At 37.2% G+C, this 17,890-nt stretch overlaps 1 protein-coding gene across 1 annotated transcript in view; it reads right to left on the reverse strand.

Annotated features, from left to right (window-relative positions):
- Nucleotides 1-299: 299 nt before the first annotated feature.
- The window catches only part of ATP6V1C1 (ATPase, H+ transporting, lysosomal 42kDa, V1 subunit C1), a 40,387-nt gene continuing 22,796 nt past the window's right edge, over nt 300-17,890 (reverse strand). The window contains exons 4-13 of the mRNA XM_010863496.1: nt 17,714-17,799; nt 14,929-15,023; nt 13,299-13,390; nt 11,922-12,020; nt 9,988-10,056; nt 6,087-6,179; nt 5,902-5,995; nt 3,934-4,031; nt 2,622-2,748; nt 300-1,211 (exon numbers count right to left, since the gene is read on the reverse strand). Of these exons, the coding sequence (XP_010861798.1) occupies nt 1,116-1,211; nt 2,622-2,748; nt 3,934-4,031; nt 5,902-5,995; nt 6,087-6,179; nt 9,988-10,056; nt 11,922-12,020; nt 13,299-13,390; nt 14,929-15,023; nt 17,714-17,799 (949 nt within the window). The 3' untranslated portion in view covers nt 300-1,115. The remainder of the gene's footprint in view (nt 1,212-2,621; nt 2,749-3,933; nt 4,032-5,901; nt 5,996-6,086; nt 6,180-9,987; nt 10,057-11,921; nt 12,021-13,298; nt 13,391-14,928; nt 15,024-17,713; nt 17,800-17,890) is intronic.

Below are 17,890 nucleotides of genomic sequence, written 5' to 3' on the forward strand. Positions count from 1 at the left end.
GATTTAGGAGGCTAATTTTCTAGGTGGAATATGATAGTTTAGAAATGCCCTTAAAATGTAAAAACCTCTTTCATTTACAAGCCTGTGAGGCCATGATAAAGGGAACACTGCCACAAAACCTGATTTCAAAAGCTCACTCAGGACATTACCCTGTCTTATTCCAGAGATCTCTAAGGCTAGCCATGCCTCTTTTCAAACTGTATCAAAAATAACATAGATGTCAAGATGAGGGCAAAATTAACAATCTTAAAAAACAAACATAAAATAAGGACTTAAGACAAAACAGACGACTAAAGCAGCAGAGTTCTACTAAACTTTATTCAAAACTGACCCTACTTCCTACTTGAGGTACCCCAAAGTCTAGTGTGCAAATATAAATACCCATCACATGTTCAAAAATAATCTTCCAATTGGTGCTCTGACCCAGCTTTGGCACACGTGAATCATCATGCACGTCAGCCACGATGGTCACCTCTTGGTATATATAGCACAATCCTGAAGTGGCACAGCGAGTCAGCCATGACACCATTTATTAAGCTCTCACTGAACTGTACTCTTGGAAGTTACACACACCACAACCCACCTTTGCACAGGTAATTTTATTCTCTCCTGTGGGTGTCAACAGTGCTCAGAGATTGTAATTTGAAACATTCAGAAAGCACATACCTGAATATTGTCACATTTCTTTACATCACGATTCAGTAACTATTAAACAATTATGTCTACTAAATACAGTGAACAAAATGGCATAACTGTTTACACCATTCCCTTGTAAACAAGGCTTTTGTCACAATAGTAACAAATGGAATTAATGCATACCACAATATGGATGAGGAAAGACCTTCTTTTTAAATAAACCATTCAGTTCATAAATAAACTCTGATTTTTTTTCAGTACACATTTACAGACCTGATCAATAAAAAGAAACAAGACATGTAGTTTCCTTTTAAAAAGAAAATGTTGCGAAATGGACCTCTAGGAGAGAAGGCGCCTAGGAGAGGAGGTGAGAAGCAAGCAAGGGGTGAAAGAGAGTTACAAGTGCAGCCCCACGGCAGCCTATGTCTGTTAGCAAACACCGACACGACACGAGGACAGGGCTGTCTGGGGGGCTCATTTTACTTGAATTCCAGCAAGTTGCAATCGATCTTGTAGTACACATAGGGGTAGTATTCCTGTTGACTCAGGTTTAAGCCTGGAATATCCATAGGAGCCTACGGAAAAGTCAGATGATTATTCAACTAAGTACTTAGAGAAATGAAAAAAGAAAAAGAAAAAGAATATTAACATTCACAGGCCTACCTTGGAGATAGCAGATTCTGATCCAGACCACCGCAATTAAGCAAGAGTTACCATAAGCCAAGTCACAGGAATTTTTTGGTTTCCCATTGCGTATTAATGGTATGTTTACACTTATTATAGTCTACTAAGTGTGCAATGGCCTTTTGTCTTAATAAACAAGTACCTATCTTAATTTAAAAATACTTGATTGTTAAAAACTGAGAACCATCATCTGACAATGCATGGTTGCCACAAACCTTCAATTTGTAAAAAAATGCAGTTTCGCAAAGTTCAATAAAATGAAGCACAATGAAATGAGGTATGCCTGTACCTTCTTAATGAACTGGGCTAAGTTTATACATTTTTCCTAATTTAATCTGAGTTTGACATTATTAACTCCATTTTGCAATAAGGAAACAATCTCAGAAAGGCTGACCTGCCCTGGGAAACAGAGCAAGTGAGTAGTAATGCCAGATTCAAGTACTCTGCCCTCAATGGCTGTGTGGGTTTAACCGTGACTCCACCGTCCGTTTCTATGCATACTGTATAAAATTACTTTTTTAGTCTCAGGCTTGGGGTATTGAGTTTATGAGATACAAGGCTTATAAAATGATGGATAAAAATAAACCAACTGTGATTTTTACTGATACCACTTACTATGTATGCATGTTATAAGAATTTACTGGTATAAAATTCTGCATCAGTTATACTTTACATATTATCAACAATTCCATGAAAATTTGGAGTCATTTCCTGCCTTTTCTTCCATTAAAAAAACCTTGATTTTTCTCCTATGGGTTCTAACTAACGCACATGTGAAATACTGCCATTCTAAACTAGAGGAAAAATATCAGCAAGCTATTTGAAACAAAAAATATAAAAGCCTGCTACAATTTTAAACAGCAACAACAAAAAGAACACATTGTTGTATGCTTTTGCATGCATAAATGTTCATACATTTCTGTTTTAAAAAAGATATAAACATACACCATTTTAGAGAAATGATAATTCTCTTTAAAAGTGCCCATCTATTGACTCTGCTACTTCTACCAGATAAAGTTACAGTAATGACTTATTTTCTTCCTCTCTGCAATCTGTAATTCTTGTAAACAACTAGTATCATTGCTTGTGTGGTCTCTCTGCAGCTATAAACATCAGATCTACAGCAAGACAATGACTGGCTCTTAGAAATACCAAGAAGCAACTACTATAAAATGGAGTAAGCAAGGTAAATTATTTACTAACAAATTGAGAATCTTAAAGCAATTACGTAACATCTTCTTCCAATAATTTTTTTCTGAAATTCATCCAGTTCCTATTTTACCAGGTTAATAAATACTTACATCAATAATAGCTGCTGCGCTGCTGTCTAGATGTTTATACAATTCATATAATACTTCTCTCAGTTTCTTCATTGTTTTCTTATTGGGTTGAAGGAGCATTGCTTGGAAGTTCACTGGCAAGCCATACCTTATAAGGAAGCAGAAACACAGGATGTAACACAAGCAAACATATGCAGAGATTTTCTGCTTAAAATCAAGTATTCTCATACTCTTCTTTAATCACTGTTAATGGGGAGAGGGTGCCTCATTTTAATAACCACCTTTACAAGTTCAGAAACTCACACCTTCTCTGGTCCTCACTGTCCATTAGAAATCTTTAAAATGAGAGCCAACTGTCCACTAGGAATTACTTTTAATTAGTCTTCAATTTTTAAGGTAATTTATGCCCACCCTCAGCAGACAGTGATAATATGTCAACAGTACAGGCCTCTAAGTATCTGCAGGGAACTGGCTCCAGGACCTCTGTGAACACCAAAACCCAAGGGTGTTCAAGTCTCTTAAATAAAATGGTGTAAGATTTGCGTATAATCTACATATATCCTCCCATATACTTTAAATCATTTCTAGGTTACTTATAATACAATGTAAATGCTATTTAATTCGTTGTAAATAAAATGCAAATGCTATGTAAATCATCGCTAGTGCCCAGGAAATTGAAGTTTTGTTTTTTGGAACTTTCTGGAATTTCTTGTTCAAATATTTTCAATCCACAGTTAGTTGAGTCCATGGATTTGGAACCCAAGAATATGGAGAGTCAACTATTGATTCCTTTATGATAATAAAGAATATGGGGGGAAAAAAGCATGAGATTACCCATCTACTACGGAAATTCAAAGAAATTTACAAATAGCATGATGGCAGATAAGTATTTTGAACTATTTCTAATATGAGCAACGTGTACAAAGCATCACAAGATGGTTGACATTTTAAGTATCTCAAAGTAATAAAATATTTTAGGCTACTATGAAATGAGGACTTCAAATAAGGTTACTGTGTATCAAACTACATGTAAAATCTGTGATAGGTCTTTTAAACAAACATTGACTAATATTCATAACCTACGTTTAACTTAAGCACAGAATATGGAAAGAACCAGAGCACAGCACCATGATCTTTTTTTAAACTCGGTATCAAGGGCAAGACCAACATGCACGTCATAAGCAGTATGATACTGACAATCTCTCCCTCATGAGTAGCCCTTTGGTTTCCCCAAATCAATTTCCTATTAGCAGACTGCGTTTCAATAAAGAGGTGCAATGCCAAGGGATCTACACATTCTTTAGTTCCAAGTTTCTCAATGAGCTTTCTTTACCTCAAAACAGACTCAACAAAAACCCTCAGAGCTTTCACATGAATCCATGCAATAAACGCCTCACTGAAATTCACTTTCAGCCACCGTACCAGTGGTCCCTATAGAAAGAAAGAAAAGAATCACCGCAAATTTGGTCTTCAAAATGGCAGTGAGAAATCAGATAAATCAAGTATTTTTAAAGCAGTGACTATCCAGTGAGAATCTTAAGGAGAATTCAGTCACATTATGTGTCTGTGTGCTTAGTCACTCAGTCATGTCCAACTCTTTGCGACCCCACAGACTGTAGCCCGCCAGGGTCCTTTGTCCATGCGGATTCTCTAGGCAAGAATACTGGAGTAGGTAGCTATTCCCTTCTCCAGGGAATCTTCCCAACCCAGGGATCGAACCCAGGTCTCCTGCAGTGCAGGCAGATTCTCTACCATCTGTGCTACCAGGGAACCCCCAATCACATTGTAATTCACTTTAAAAATGTTTCATTATTCTCATATCTTGCATACTTTACCTTACATTAGATGAAAAGGTTAGCTACTACTGTGTAACCTCAGTAAATACAAATATCCATTGACTCTATTCACTACACAGAAAAGGCATGTATGTGTGCGTGTATGTGTGTGTGTGTATTTTTCTTTTTTGCGGCCATGCTGTGCAGCTTGCAAATCTTAGTTCCCTGATCAGGGATCAAACTCATGGTCCCTGTAGTGAAAGTGCATAGTACTAACCACCAGGACTGCCAGGGAATTCTTAAAAAGGCATATACTATAGTGAAGTCATTTAAAATGATACAGAATATACAAGTGTCCTATAGATTTGAAAACCAAAGTATAAAAATCTAAATTTACTATCCAATACTGTTAAACATTTAATACGTTCAAAATAGAATTTAATTACAAACAACTTCCTTGGAAACAGAAAAAATAGTTATGTAGTAAGTCATTTAATATTTCTAAGTATTAGTTTTCTCATCTGTAAAATCAGGGGGTTGACTTAGATCCCTAAAACCTGCTCATTATGTTCTAATTTCTTAATGATTCTATTATGTATTGACAGCATAAATTCTTTATGAACTTATTAAACTATTCAGTATTATTCCTAGTACTAAATAAAAACACTTCTTTAAAGAAACAAACTTCAAACAACTTATTACCATTTCTCCATACTCAAAAGACACACACGATCAGTTCAGCTAACAGTTATTTGGGTAATATTACTAGGCTCATTTGGATATAGCAATCAATTTACACAAAAAGGATAACAACACAACAAAGTGAAAGTCTTTGGTTAAAATATCTGTTCTTTTAGGGTACTGGATCTCCCCCCCAACCAGCTGCTTTTATTTGACATTACTTCATTAGGGTTAGTTTTCTTCCAACTGAGATGTTAGGGTTTATAAAGTACTTGGAGATAGTTGTAAATGGAATGTGCTTTTGTTTCCCTTGCATTATAAGAGAAACACATTTGCACTCTTCATGTTTCCCCTTCCATACACTCTTTAATCTTCACAAAAATCCTTTACTTGAGGATGGCAAGTCCACACTATCTTTCACTCACAATTCCATCCCTGTTCTCCACCGTGCCTAGAACATACTAACTCACCAATGGTTTACGTACAAATTCCTTCAGTAAAAGACTACAGCATTAAAAAAAAAATTCTGCCTCAAGAAAATGAAATTTCCTACTGAAAAGAGAGAATAATTACTTAACTAAAATGACCCCTCACTATAGGAGCATTAATCAAAACACTATATTTAAAATTAACTTTTGATACAGACTTAGAGGGATTAATTTTAAAATATACATTTTAAGATAACAATTCACAGATCTCAGCTTGCTTAGAGAAAACTCATTTTGACTATTTAATAGAAAAAAATAACTAAAATCAAAATCAGAAAAGTTTTTTCTTTTAAAGAAAAGCAGTACCAGTTTTTCTTCTGCTTAACACTGATTATATTAAATATTAAAAATACATACAAATTGCTTTTTCTTGTCAGTAGAAAGCCTGTTCATTTCTTCTTTGTCTGCTTTCATCTCCTCTTCATTATACTGGAAGTCACGGACGATGAATCTAAATTAGGAAAAAAAAGAAAACCAAAATTGTCCACAGGAAGTATAGATAATCTAACAAATTTAAAAAACTTTTAAAATAATAATCTTACTTGTTTTCCCTGGCTTTGTGTCTGAAGTCATCAACTGCCTTCCTAAACAAGGTGACATTACATAGGTAACTGTCTTGGTCCTCTGAGAGAACACTAGAGAAAGAAAGACAAAGTCCATTTAAAGCTTTATATTTATTGCTCACATTCATATTGAGGGCAGAATTCAGAAACGGGGAGGAGGAAGAACAAACAGAAAGGTATGGCAGCCCTTCCTGAACCCCTCAGTGCTTTTCAGCTGTACTGCCTCAAATGCTGAGGACACTCAGTCTTTATGTTTTTACTTACAGTGTCTTAACAGGCCCCTCGTACATTTCTTCCTAACCAACAAAATTAAGCATTAACTCAAGGAAAGCTTCCAAACCCTAAGACCATGATTTTCAGTCTGTATCAGCAGCAGGCCAGCCAAGGACAAACTGTCCAGCAGCTGGTTGTTTTCCAGACTCTCCCCGCTTCCCGGCTAAACACCCTCTTCTCTTTTGCAATCTGAATTCTCTCCTCTTCTCTCCTGCCCTGCCCCCAGAGGCCTGGCCCTCCCCTTTTAATTTGTGCCCTCTCGAGACTATTACACTTAGTTCTTATACCCAGTGCCCATCAAATCCAAAGCAAGGCAGCTACCAAGTAGGCAGAACTTGATTTAAAAACCAAGGCAGAAGTCAAGTGGGGATAACCGTTTGTGAGCTACAGGTCTGAGTCTCCAAACTCTCTGCATTCAATTCTACTGTTGTGTACAAGCAGTAACAGTATATTCTCACCCGTGTAACCAAGCCAAGACGAAACTAAGAGTCAGTGCTTTTCAGCTGTCTCATGGCATTTTCAGTCACCCACGTGTGTGGCAGTGCTTCTGGAGCTTACAAGCTCTTCTGTTCTCTTCTTACCTCTCTCCCAAGGCTCAGTTCTGCCATCTGCTCTGCTTCAATCAACTGACCCGTTTCACTGCTGAAGCATCTTTCCTGCTTTTCTTCATAAATTATCTTTGCTAACCTGGCTCCAAAGCACAGATGAAACTTTTCTCTGCACAATGGCTAGTGTCATCTTTTTCTAGGTCCTCCTTGCTAGCATCCTCTGCTTCATCTAGAACTCCAGCTCCCTGAACAAAAAAGCTTCTGTGAAGCACCACCAAGTCTGTGGTGCTGCTTCCCATAACAGAGAAAAGGCCAAGTCAACCAATGATCTGACCCAACTAGTTTATCTGAACAGGCAAAAGTAGAGACAAACAGCTAAGCGCTAATTGTGAAAGTATATGTGAAAAGCACCTCTTTCTGAACAGTTTTTCCAACAGAAAGAAGCAGAACAATAGTCTAGCTTCCACTTCTTTGGCTGTGTGAACTCTGATGCGGCATTTATACACGTCTTTGCACTTAGCCACCCAATGACGGCAGTATTTCACATGGTCCAATCTTTCAAGATTTATGAACATTTTGCAAATAGCTAGATTTTGTGTTTAAGTGAAATTATTTAAGTTTGAAGATGGTCTTTTTCAATCTATTCTCCCTCAAAAGTCCACTTTCATCTTCACTGCTTCCAAGAGTAATCACTCAAGTATTGTGCCAAAGAGCAACAAGTGACAACGTTGCTACTTAAAATTCACTTTAAAATAAGGCACTTAGCACAATGACTAGCACATAGTAATTACTCAAAAATGTTAGTTATTAGGATAAGCAAAAAGTCCAGCATTAGCTCATAGAGCTCTTTCCTAAACCGTGTATAGCATTTCAGACTGACTCACTAAGATGTGTCTGCCTCACATAAACTAACCATCCTCTTCAGGGCTGGCCGAGCTACTGCCCTGTTCTTAATGACTCAAATGCCTTTTCAAGGAGGTGATCTGAAATCAGTCTTTAGAACTGCTAAGCAGATGAACAGATGTTTTCACTGAGTGAGGAAGAGCTGGAGGCACTCAGGCGGTCAGTGGACACTTACGGGTCATTTAGAAGATAGGTATCGCCTATACTCAACTGGCAGCATCTGAAACTTTTTCCTTTAAACTACTAAAGTGATTTTCAAAAGATGTAAATCTCTGAAGGAATATTTCTGAAGTCAGTCTTCCTGAGTAAACCTGGGCTCACATGCCACTCCCCTGGGCTCGGCTCTCCACAGTGCAGGAGGGCATGTCATGCGCACTGCGTCCTCTCTCTCCTCCTCCCCGACCCCCAGATGTCAAGCCAATCTCTGTGGCTTTAATGGGCTCCAAAGAACAAGGTTTAAGAACGTGTCATCCGTCCAGATAAACAGCTTCAGAGGAAAACCAGTATCAAGACACAACCTCAATCTTCAGTTTACCATGTGAAGGGCCAGTGTGAATGGAAAGCACTCCCCAAAAATGGGAAAAAAATTCACAATGAGCACAAGTTTGTGGTTTTGTTCTCAAAATAAGAAGTCAACATTTATGAAACTGCAAGATTCATATTACCTTCTACTTTACATATCTTCTCAAAATTATTTGTCTTTTTTTTTTGGCTGTGCTAGGCCTTCACTGGTCCGAGGGCTTTTCTCCAGTTTTGGCAAGCGGGGGCTACTTCTCATTGTGGTGCTCCGGCTTCTCACTGAGATGGCTTCTCTTGCTGCAGAGCACCAGCTCTAGGAATGTAAGCTTCACTAGTTGCAAAGTGTGAGCTCGTAGTTGTGGCGACAGGCTCAGCTGCTCCATGGCATGTGGGATCCTCCCAGACCAGGGATTGAACCCATGTCTCCCACACTGGCAGGTGGATTCTTTACCACTGAGCTAACAGAGAACTCCTACTTCATATATCTCATCGAGTCTTAAAAGGACCTCATAATGTGTACAGCAAAGGTGTGATGCTCATTTTACAAAGAAAATGAGGCCCAGAGAAGTTAAAAGACTTACCCTAGGTCACACAGCAAGTTGGTAGCAGAACCAGCAAAAGAACTCAAGATTCCTGGGTCCAGGACTCTTTCCATTATACTAAGCTACCTCCCATATGACACAATGAAACTGGAAAAGAAAATACTTCATGGGCCTGGCCTTACTACCACCACTTCTCTACTACCTCCCAGACTTTCCTTTCATCCTGCTGACACCTCTTGAGGAATATACACACAAAAGAATTCTTCGGGGAGCATACACACTGTACTTATATTTTCTTGGCAAGTATCTCATGTGGAAAGGCAGAATACAGGAAAAGATGACATGTTATAATGTCATGAGTGCACAACTTGCAGTGAAAAGACCTCAATTTTTAGTCCTAACTTTGCCATTTGACACTTTTATGGCCATATGCTTTAGGCCACAACTTAACTCTTGTGCATTTTTTACTTCATCTATGAGAAAAAGTGTAACAACTGCCCAAACTACTTCACAGAACTGTTGTAAATATCAAATTAGACAATGAATATTAACCTGTAAGTTCAAAAATGCTTAATAAATTTTTTTTTTCCAAAGGAAAGTACAGGCTAGGTAGAATCTATGCTCACTGGAAAGTGATAGTAAATATCTGCAGACCAACACAGTAGCCTAGTAGCCATTTTGGTATACTTCCTTGACAAGATAAATGGGGAATTAGAGACACACAGTAGGTATGAGATAAGTACTGAAAGAAGGATCTTGAGAAGGTTGTACAGCAGAAAAAGTACCACACAGGAGACCTGGGTTTTGGTTACAGCTATGCCACATATGAGATATGTGACTCTGGGCAAACCACTTCGGCTCTGTGGCCTCAAACTTCCACATCTATCAACATGAGTGGGTTGGTGAGACTGTGCAAAGGCCCTTCCAAGTCTAAAATTATAATAACTAGAGTTAATATAATTCATTTATTAGGTGAAAAAGATGGTTCCAAAACTATAAAATTTACCACAAAGAAAAGATAAAGATATTTCCTAATCCAACACCCAGACTATAAAGGAATTCTGGGCGAGAGCAGGCTGTAAGGCTACTACTTACTTGCTAGACCTTGGAACTACCATTTCAGCTAGTGTCTCATACTGCTTAATCCAGTCGTTGTGGTTTAACCTGCAGAAAAGGTACAATTAAGTTACTAGAAGAGAAAAACAAGTCCTACTTCCTGCCAGACCCAGAAAGAGAAAAAACTATGAAACAAACTATATATATATATAATTCAACTATATATATATAGTAAATATATCTCAAATCTATCTAACAAAAGAAAAATCAAGTTTCCGACAGAGAATGAGTTCAAATACATTGAGTGGTGAAGGAGGAAACATAACGCACCATCTCTTACATCTAGTAACTACTGCAAAAGAGGCACACCCTAGAACTCAGTTTGGAAAAGAAGCAAAGCAAAATGGAGATTTGAAATTATTTTCAAACTTTAGGGTTAATTTATATTACCTCACTAAAAAGAAAAGAAGAAAGCAAATAAGGAAGTGAGAGAGAGAGAAATGAGAGAGAGAGAGAGAGAGAGAGAAGCCATGCTGAAATCACTAACACTTTTATTCAGTGGCCATTCAGAAGCGCTGGGAGAAGGCACGTTTACTGAAGCACAGGGTACCAGGAAGCACTGAGTCAACAAAGCGACAGTAAACCAAGCTGCCACAGAGCATTGTGCAACAGCCTTCCTTCCTTCTCTAGAGACCACTGGCTTTCGTGGGTGTGGCAATATAAAATAAAGAACTGTATCGATAGTATTGTAGCCAGGATAATAAATAAGCCACTATACAAGGTACCCTAGGTCTGACCCTAGGTTTCCAGTACAGTGTACAGAAAACTATGAAAATTTCTTGTCTTAAACACAAATTTTAAACAAAGGTTGCATAAGACAAATCTTTTCTCTGGACAACGGTTATTTCCATGCATAGTATAAAAACACACATACACAGACATTTTTCAGAAATAATCAGTATTTTCTTATTCTGCAGTAAGCGGGGAAAGGCAAAAATCAGATGATACTGTCGCCACTGTAAATTAAATGGAGGTGCTTTCCCGCCCCTTTCCAGGAGGCATCATTTTCCTATATTCCCAGTTTCCTAGCCAGATAAAAATGGAGAGCACAGCAAAACAAGACTTTATGAATAATGCTGACAAGAGTCCCCAAATCTCCCACGCCAGTTTGGATCCCCCAATGATTTCCTGATGGTAAGATTTCAGTGCAGGTCAGAAATGAAACCATTAACAGTATTTTCCGCCACCCACCCACACATACAGAATCCTAACCTTCAAAAGATTTCATTTTATCAAGATTAACTATGCCCAAATGTTAATTAATACAGAAGGCCTAATCTAGAGGAGATTTCAAAGAATTATCCAACCTAAACTATGGCCATAACCTGTACCTGTTTTTGTAAATAAAGTTTTACTGACACCAGACATATCACTTCATGCACACAGTGGGGATGGCTGCTTTTAGCTACAACCACAAAGCTGACGTGGCAGAGTTGAGTAGCTGTATCACAAACCATATGGCCTGCAAAGGGTAAAATACTATTTGGCCTTTTATATAAAAGATATGCTAACCTTTGATCTAATCCAATCCTTTACTTCTTAAAGGGGTTAATTTATCCTAATCAATCATAAAGATTTTTCAGAAAAACAAAGAACTTCCTATTTTGAAATATCTAAAAACAGTATTTTTTAAAAAATCCAATAGTTTAGCATTATTTAATTTTTTAATGGTCAACTCTACTAAGTTGAACTTGATTTAGAATCTCAATTTATAACTGACATCTCTATTACCAGGTTACGAACTAAATTCCACTGTATGTGCCATATGAGTATATGTTGGTTGACAGAACAAATGACAAGGTGATATTCCATTCACACTCGGGTTTTGTGGAAAACTTCAAATTACAGTATCAGGCACTAACATTTTTCTTGTATTTTAATAAGTAAAAACCTTTTGTAATGAAAAGACATACTTGGGAACTACGACCAGTAACGTGACGAGATACTCTGAGTCAAGAACAAAGTCATCCTTCTTCACAATTTCTGCTAGACTTCGAGTTAGCAAACTCCCTCTGAGGAATAAGAAAAAGATCATTAGGCTGATAATTATGTGGTTCCATAACACAAGTAAAGATACAGCAGGCTAAGTATAGTTACATATACTACACATACATCTCAAGAGGGATTAGCCTGAGTTAACATTTTTTATTTGATGTATCAAGAAGCCAAAATTTAGCTGAATATTTCCCGTATCTAAACCCAAAGAAATGTCAAAATTTTATCAGAATTTGCCTCTAGTGTCTCCCTTTGTGTTTGTTTTAATTATTATAACTCAGTTCTTCTCTTGATTATATATATATATAATGTCTTAACTGGGAAAGTGTTATTCATTAGGCATCAATTAAAGTCTACCTCACCATAATTATGCAATCGTATCATCTAAGCACAACCTTTGATTTTCCTCCCTCTCCTTGGGTATCAATTTTGGTTAGTTAACCCAACAATCAACTCTTTGAATGCAAGTCTTCACTTGGTCTCCCAGTAGATTCACACTGAAAATGACTTGCCCTGTTTGCACCCCTGACAGGACGACTCAGTTCTGCCTCTGGGATACGAATGTATACCTTGAAGAGTTAAGTGCTTAAGGCTACACCTGTAGTAGTCATACTACAGTGAGATCAACCACAAGAAGAGTGTTCTATTTTAAGAAAACCTAACATAAAAAATTGAAACATAAAAACAGATAAAAATGGAAACACTGGAAAACAGATAAAGAATGAGAATTACATAAAAAAGGATTTTTCTATATAATTCTTTTAAGCAGCAGATAATTGCTATGTAATTAAATTATGATTTAATTTAAAACAATTAACTTTAGATAATTTTTACAGTGAAAAATCAGATAGATAAAGGATAAACCAGGACCCAGCTCAGAAGTATTATGTATGAAACGAGCATAATAAATCAGCCTCACATCTGTTTTGACTAGCCTGAAATAATGAGTTTTTCTCCATGAAGTGGAAAAATACCACCTGACTACAGAAACGGCACACACTGGAACTTACTAAAACCCTCAGCAACAGTTTATCCGCAACATACGCTACACAGCGGTCCTCGACATTTTCGGCACTGGGGACCAGTTTCATGAAGACCATTTCCCATGGACCAGGGAGGCGGGGCCGGGTGGCTCAGGGTGATTCAGCCTGTTACATTTATTGTGCACTTTATTTCTAGTATTACTACATCAGCTCCAGCTCACATTATCAGGCATTAGATTTCAGAGGTTGGAGACTCCTGTGCCACAGCGCTTCTCCAATTCTAAATTATTCACATATAGTTGACATGCTTACGCGTTCTTTCGTTCCAAATTCTGAAGATTCCCTTTCAGGTTGTTGTATGCGGATGCTCGAGATTTCAGGTCATTGTCAATCTGAGTGACACCCTTTACAGAAGAAAGAAGAGAAATAGGGAGAATCTTCTTAAATCTGCCTCTACTAATACAATTAAAGTAGTTGTGCTGAAACTTTAAAAAACAAACCCACCACCAGTTCCTGATGTAATAATATTCTATTATTTTAAAGGCATTATTTTTAAAGGTCATTAAAAAAATAACCTACTTCATTTTTAATAACTATGGGAATTTTCATATCATCTTTTCTACTAAAGATAATGTTTTATCTACATGTATTTTTATTATTGTTACTATATTCTTAAACCATGTAAATGAAATCTAGATCATTGATTAAAGACATGACTAATTGGAAGGTTTTAATACACAAGTCTAAAGAGTTAATTTCCAAAGGAACGAAATCATACAGAGTTTTGCTGTTTATAACACCACCATTCTTACACAAAACATTTTTGCAATGAAGTTAACATTTTGCTTCAACTTATTTATAAATGTTACACAAGCTAATTTTTCAAAAATATGATTAAAACTACTAACAATTTAAGGAGAAGACACAAAGCAGCAGATTTAACACTTGAAGAACTAATTTCAACTTAGCTCTACCATTATCAGCCATGTGGCACGCTGGGGTAAATCACATCACCTCTCTGAGCCTGTTTCCTCATCTATAATAGTATCAGGAAGAAGATGACTAAATCCTTGATAAGGATTAAAAGAAAATAATGCTCAGTCATAATAAGAACACCATTTTATATTATCTGACTACTCATTTTCATTAAATTATTTGACCCTGAGTTAAAATCCTTGATAGTCTATTTATTTACATTTAACCACAGAGCACAATGTACAAATAAAGTCAGTGGAAGCTAAGGAAGTCTGTCCGAATGATTTAAACTGTACTGTTCATCCAGCCAGGTCACAGACATGTTGTCAAACAGTGAATAGGTCCTTGTCTATTGCCTCATTACAGTTTCAGTTTTACATTTTTCTCTCAAGCTCAAGGACTTTGCAACAGAAAAGGAACTCTTAGTTTAGTGAGTTCATGGATGGACTTTCAACACCTGTGGACTCGCTGAAACTGTTCATAAAATCACGCAGTATGAGAACACAGGCAATTTTTCTGGGTAAGGAATCAATACTGAATGTCAGAAGGCGTCAGAGAACCCAAAAAGTTTAATCTGAATCAGTACTGTACATAAACATACTCAAGTGACCATTATCATATATCTGAATGATTTGTAAATCTCTAATCAATTCCAATTTATAATTCTATGTGATCTCAGTTATGCTTAAAATTTGTAATTTTAAAGTTACTTTTCTTAGTCAAACACTGTTGATGTAACCTTTAACTTAACCACTTAAAAAAACAAACCACACACATGGATAATGTGCATGTGAAAGTGTTATCCTTTTCCGACAACTTTCTTTTTTAAGTAAAGTTGCAGAATGTCACATATAATTAAGTTGCCTTGTCAAAACCTAAATTAGAGTACTTAATAGCTAAATACTTATAAAATAAATAGAATCACTATAAATCAATGTGTCCTACCTGTGTCATTTTTTTATCTTACCTTGGCAATTATTTCAGAAATATTTTTCAGGGACTGCTTGATTGGATATTTAGCCATGTCCCACTGAAACCTTGTTATATAAGTAACCAAGTCAACTGAAATAAGGGAAGACATTAATTACTGAGGAGAAGCAATAGAGTTTTTTATAGTTTGCTATACAGTAATGCCAAAATGGGCATTAAGAAAATCAGTAAAGATATCATCACTTGTGAAGGTTAAATAAATGTGGGACTGTATTAGGTAACATGGATTAATCAAAATTTTTACCTGTAATCTGACTGAATTCTCTTCTCCTTACTCAAAATTTAATATATATATTAAAATACTCCTTCTAACTTGATGACTTAATAAATGAAATATGCACATACCCATGATACATGGGAAGATGAGAGAGACACAGAGATTGAGAAACTACTGCAAAGTGTCTCCTCAATAAGAATTTGACAAAAGTATGTTATTTCTTTGCAACTTACCCAAACAAACTGAAAATGAACTTGTCTGTTAAAACCATGTGATGACTGTTTCTAGGAGTCTGTATTTCAGTAATATTCAAAACGTGGACCTTTTCACTTTCAAATGAAAAGAATAAAAAATGCAAAGCCAAAGAGAAACTCAACAACTAATTCCCTGGAAGTCTAGTAGTCAAGATGACTTTATCCCTCAAGCCTGATGGGATCAAGGTCAGGGAAATCAAATGTCAATTATAGTTAACTGGCGAAAGTAATTCATATCAAAATATCTTCTCTCCTCAACTTCTCCCGACAGAATACCAGCAAGTCAGCAACATATCTGGTATTTTCAAAAGCAGTTTTGGATGCAATGTTCCCTAGATGGTCACCCCCCTATTCTACCAAGAAGACTGACTTCCCTACTTCATCAAGTACTTAGAGATCAGTGAAGGCACCTAAGTTAACACATCTAACTCCTGTCCTTCTGCCCCAGCCACACATTAACAGAAACAGTAAGCAGGTCAGGGTTGCTATTTTAACAGAGAGCAAAAATAAATTACTAATTATTTTAAATTGATTAAGTACTTACTGAACATCTACAATTTGCAACGGAAAGAAACGAAATTAGAGAAACACTGAATTTAAAATACAGTGACCACTGAGAGTTTAGCCAAACCTCCATACTACTGCCTTCACATGCATTTTACATGGCCAAGTAGCCAGCAGGAGCCTAGAAATCACACTAGATAATAGCCCTCCTGGCTAACAGCCCTAGATAACAAGCCTGCAATCACAGTAAACGTAAGCTCAGTTCCTGGTTCGATTTCCGATACTAATCGGTGATAAGCACTCTCCCCTGCTGCCCAGGGCCTCCCCTGCTAGTGGACCCTTTAGATAAGACCCCCTGGGGCAGGAAATGGCAGCTCACTCCAGCATTCTTGCCTGGAGAATCCCATGGACAGAGGAGCCTAGCAGACTGTAGTCCATAGGGTTGCAGAGTCGGACACGACTGAGCATGCATAGGGCTCTTCAAGTTAATCAAAATTCCCCTTTTTAGTTTGAATTAACCAATCAGGACTTGGCTTGGGAATCCCAAATCACTCCACCCATGGACTCTAATAAAGGCATGTGCTCCAGGTCCTACTGTTCTTCCTGTCTGCACCCCGCCCTAACTTCCCTGCATTGCTCCCCTCCCTCCAGGACCTGTGAGTAATAAACTTCTCTATTTCTCTTTCCCCTGTGGTCATTCGTTGAACTGTGGCTCACCATCCTATGATAACCCAGGGCTCTACCTAACAAATGTTAATTTATTATAGTGACCTACCACAGTAGGCTATACAGGACAGAAAGAGAGGAAAGGATTGTTTCTTATTTTAATGACATATCAGTAAAGATCCAACCAGTCAATCCTAAAGGAAATCAGTACTGAATATTCACTGAAAGGACTGATGCTGAAGCTGAAACTCCAATACTTTGACCACCTGATGCGAAGAACTGATTCACTGAAAAAGACCCTGATGCTGGGAAAGATTGAAGCCGGGAGGAGAAGGGGATGACAGAGGATGAGATGGTTGGATGGCATCACCGACTCAATGGACATGAGTTTGAGTAAACTCAAAGTCGATGATGGACAGGGAGTCCTGGCGTGCTGCAAGTCCATGGGGTCGCAAAGAGTTGGATATGACTGAGCGACTGAACTGAATTGAAAATGAAACACATGCTAAACTGATATTTCAGGAGAAAACAACAAGTGCAAGGACAAAGGACAATGATGTGGTTGAAACCATCTTTATAAAGCTATTATTACACAGAACAAACTTTATGTAATTATTAGCTTCTAGCTACAGACAGGTCAGTAGTAGACTATTCTATAAGTACTAAAGAAATGCCATATGAAATTTGAGGGGAAGAGGCATTACTCTGCAATAAGATTAATAATTTTCATTCTAAAGCTTCTGTAGTTGGATGCAATTAAATACAAAAAGCTAGAGAAAACTGCAAGTATTCACCTGGAACAATGCTGAGACACCTAACTCAGAAACACACTTTTAAGTGGAACTGACAGGTAGATCCTGGAAAGAACTAAGGTAAATCTTTATGATACTGCTTTCGGAAGGATCCATATTAAAAAAAAAACAAACTATAATATATATAATGTACGACTGTCTTATGAGAGGTTGTGTTTCAGAGGACAGAATGTAACTGGCAGTATAACCAAATTGTTAATAATCATTCTATTTTAATGGCTTTCTACGGCATTTAATACCCTTATCCATATCTTTTTTATGTCTTTCACTTTATTGAAGTCAATATCTAATCATGAAACATTAGCTTACCTCCATTGGCCAACAGGTTCTCCTGAACTTTATCTTTACTGTCCTCCAATACGTCAGCCATATATTGAGCCACTTTCTTAACCACCCTTAGGAGAAAAAAAAAAATCAGTGGTTACTTTCAGGAAAACAACCTAAATTCCATGCTACACAATGAACATGTTACATGAACACATGAAT

The sequence above is a fragment of the Bison bison genome, unplaced genomic scaffold, assembly GCF_000754665.1.
Source record: "Bison bison bison isolate TAMUID 2011002044 unplaced genomic scaffold, Bison_UMD1.0 scf7180017864491, whole genome shotgun sequence".
In the NCBI taxonomy this organism is placed as follows: domain Eukaryota; kingdom Metazoa; phylum Chordata; class Mammalia; order Artiodactyla; family Bovidae; genus Bison; species Bison bison.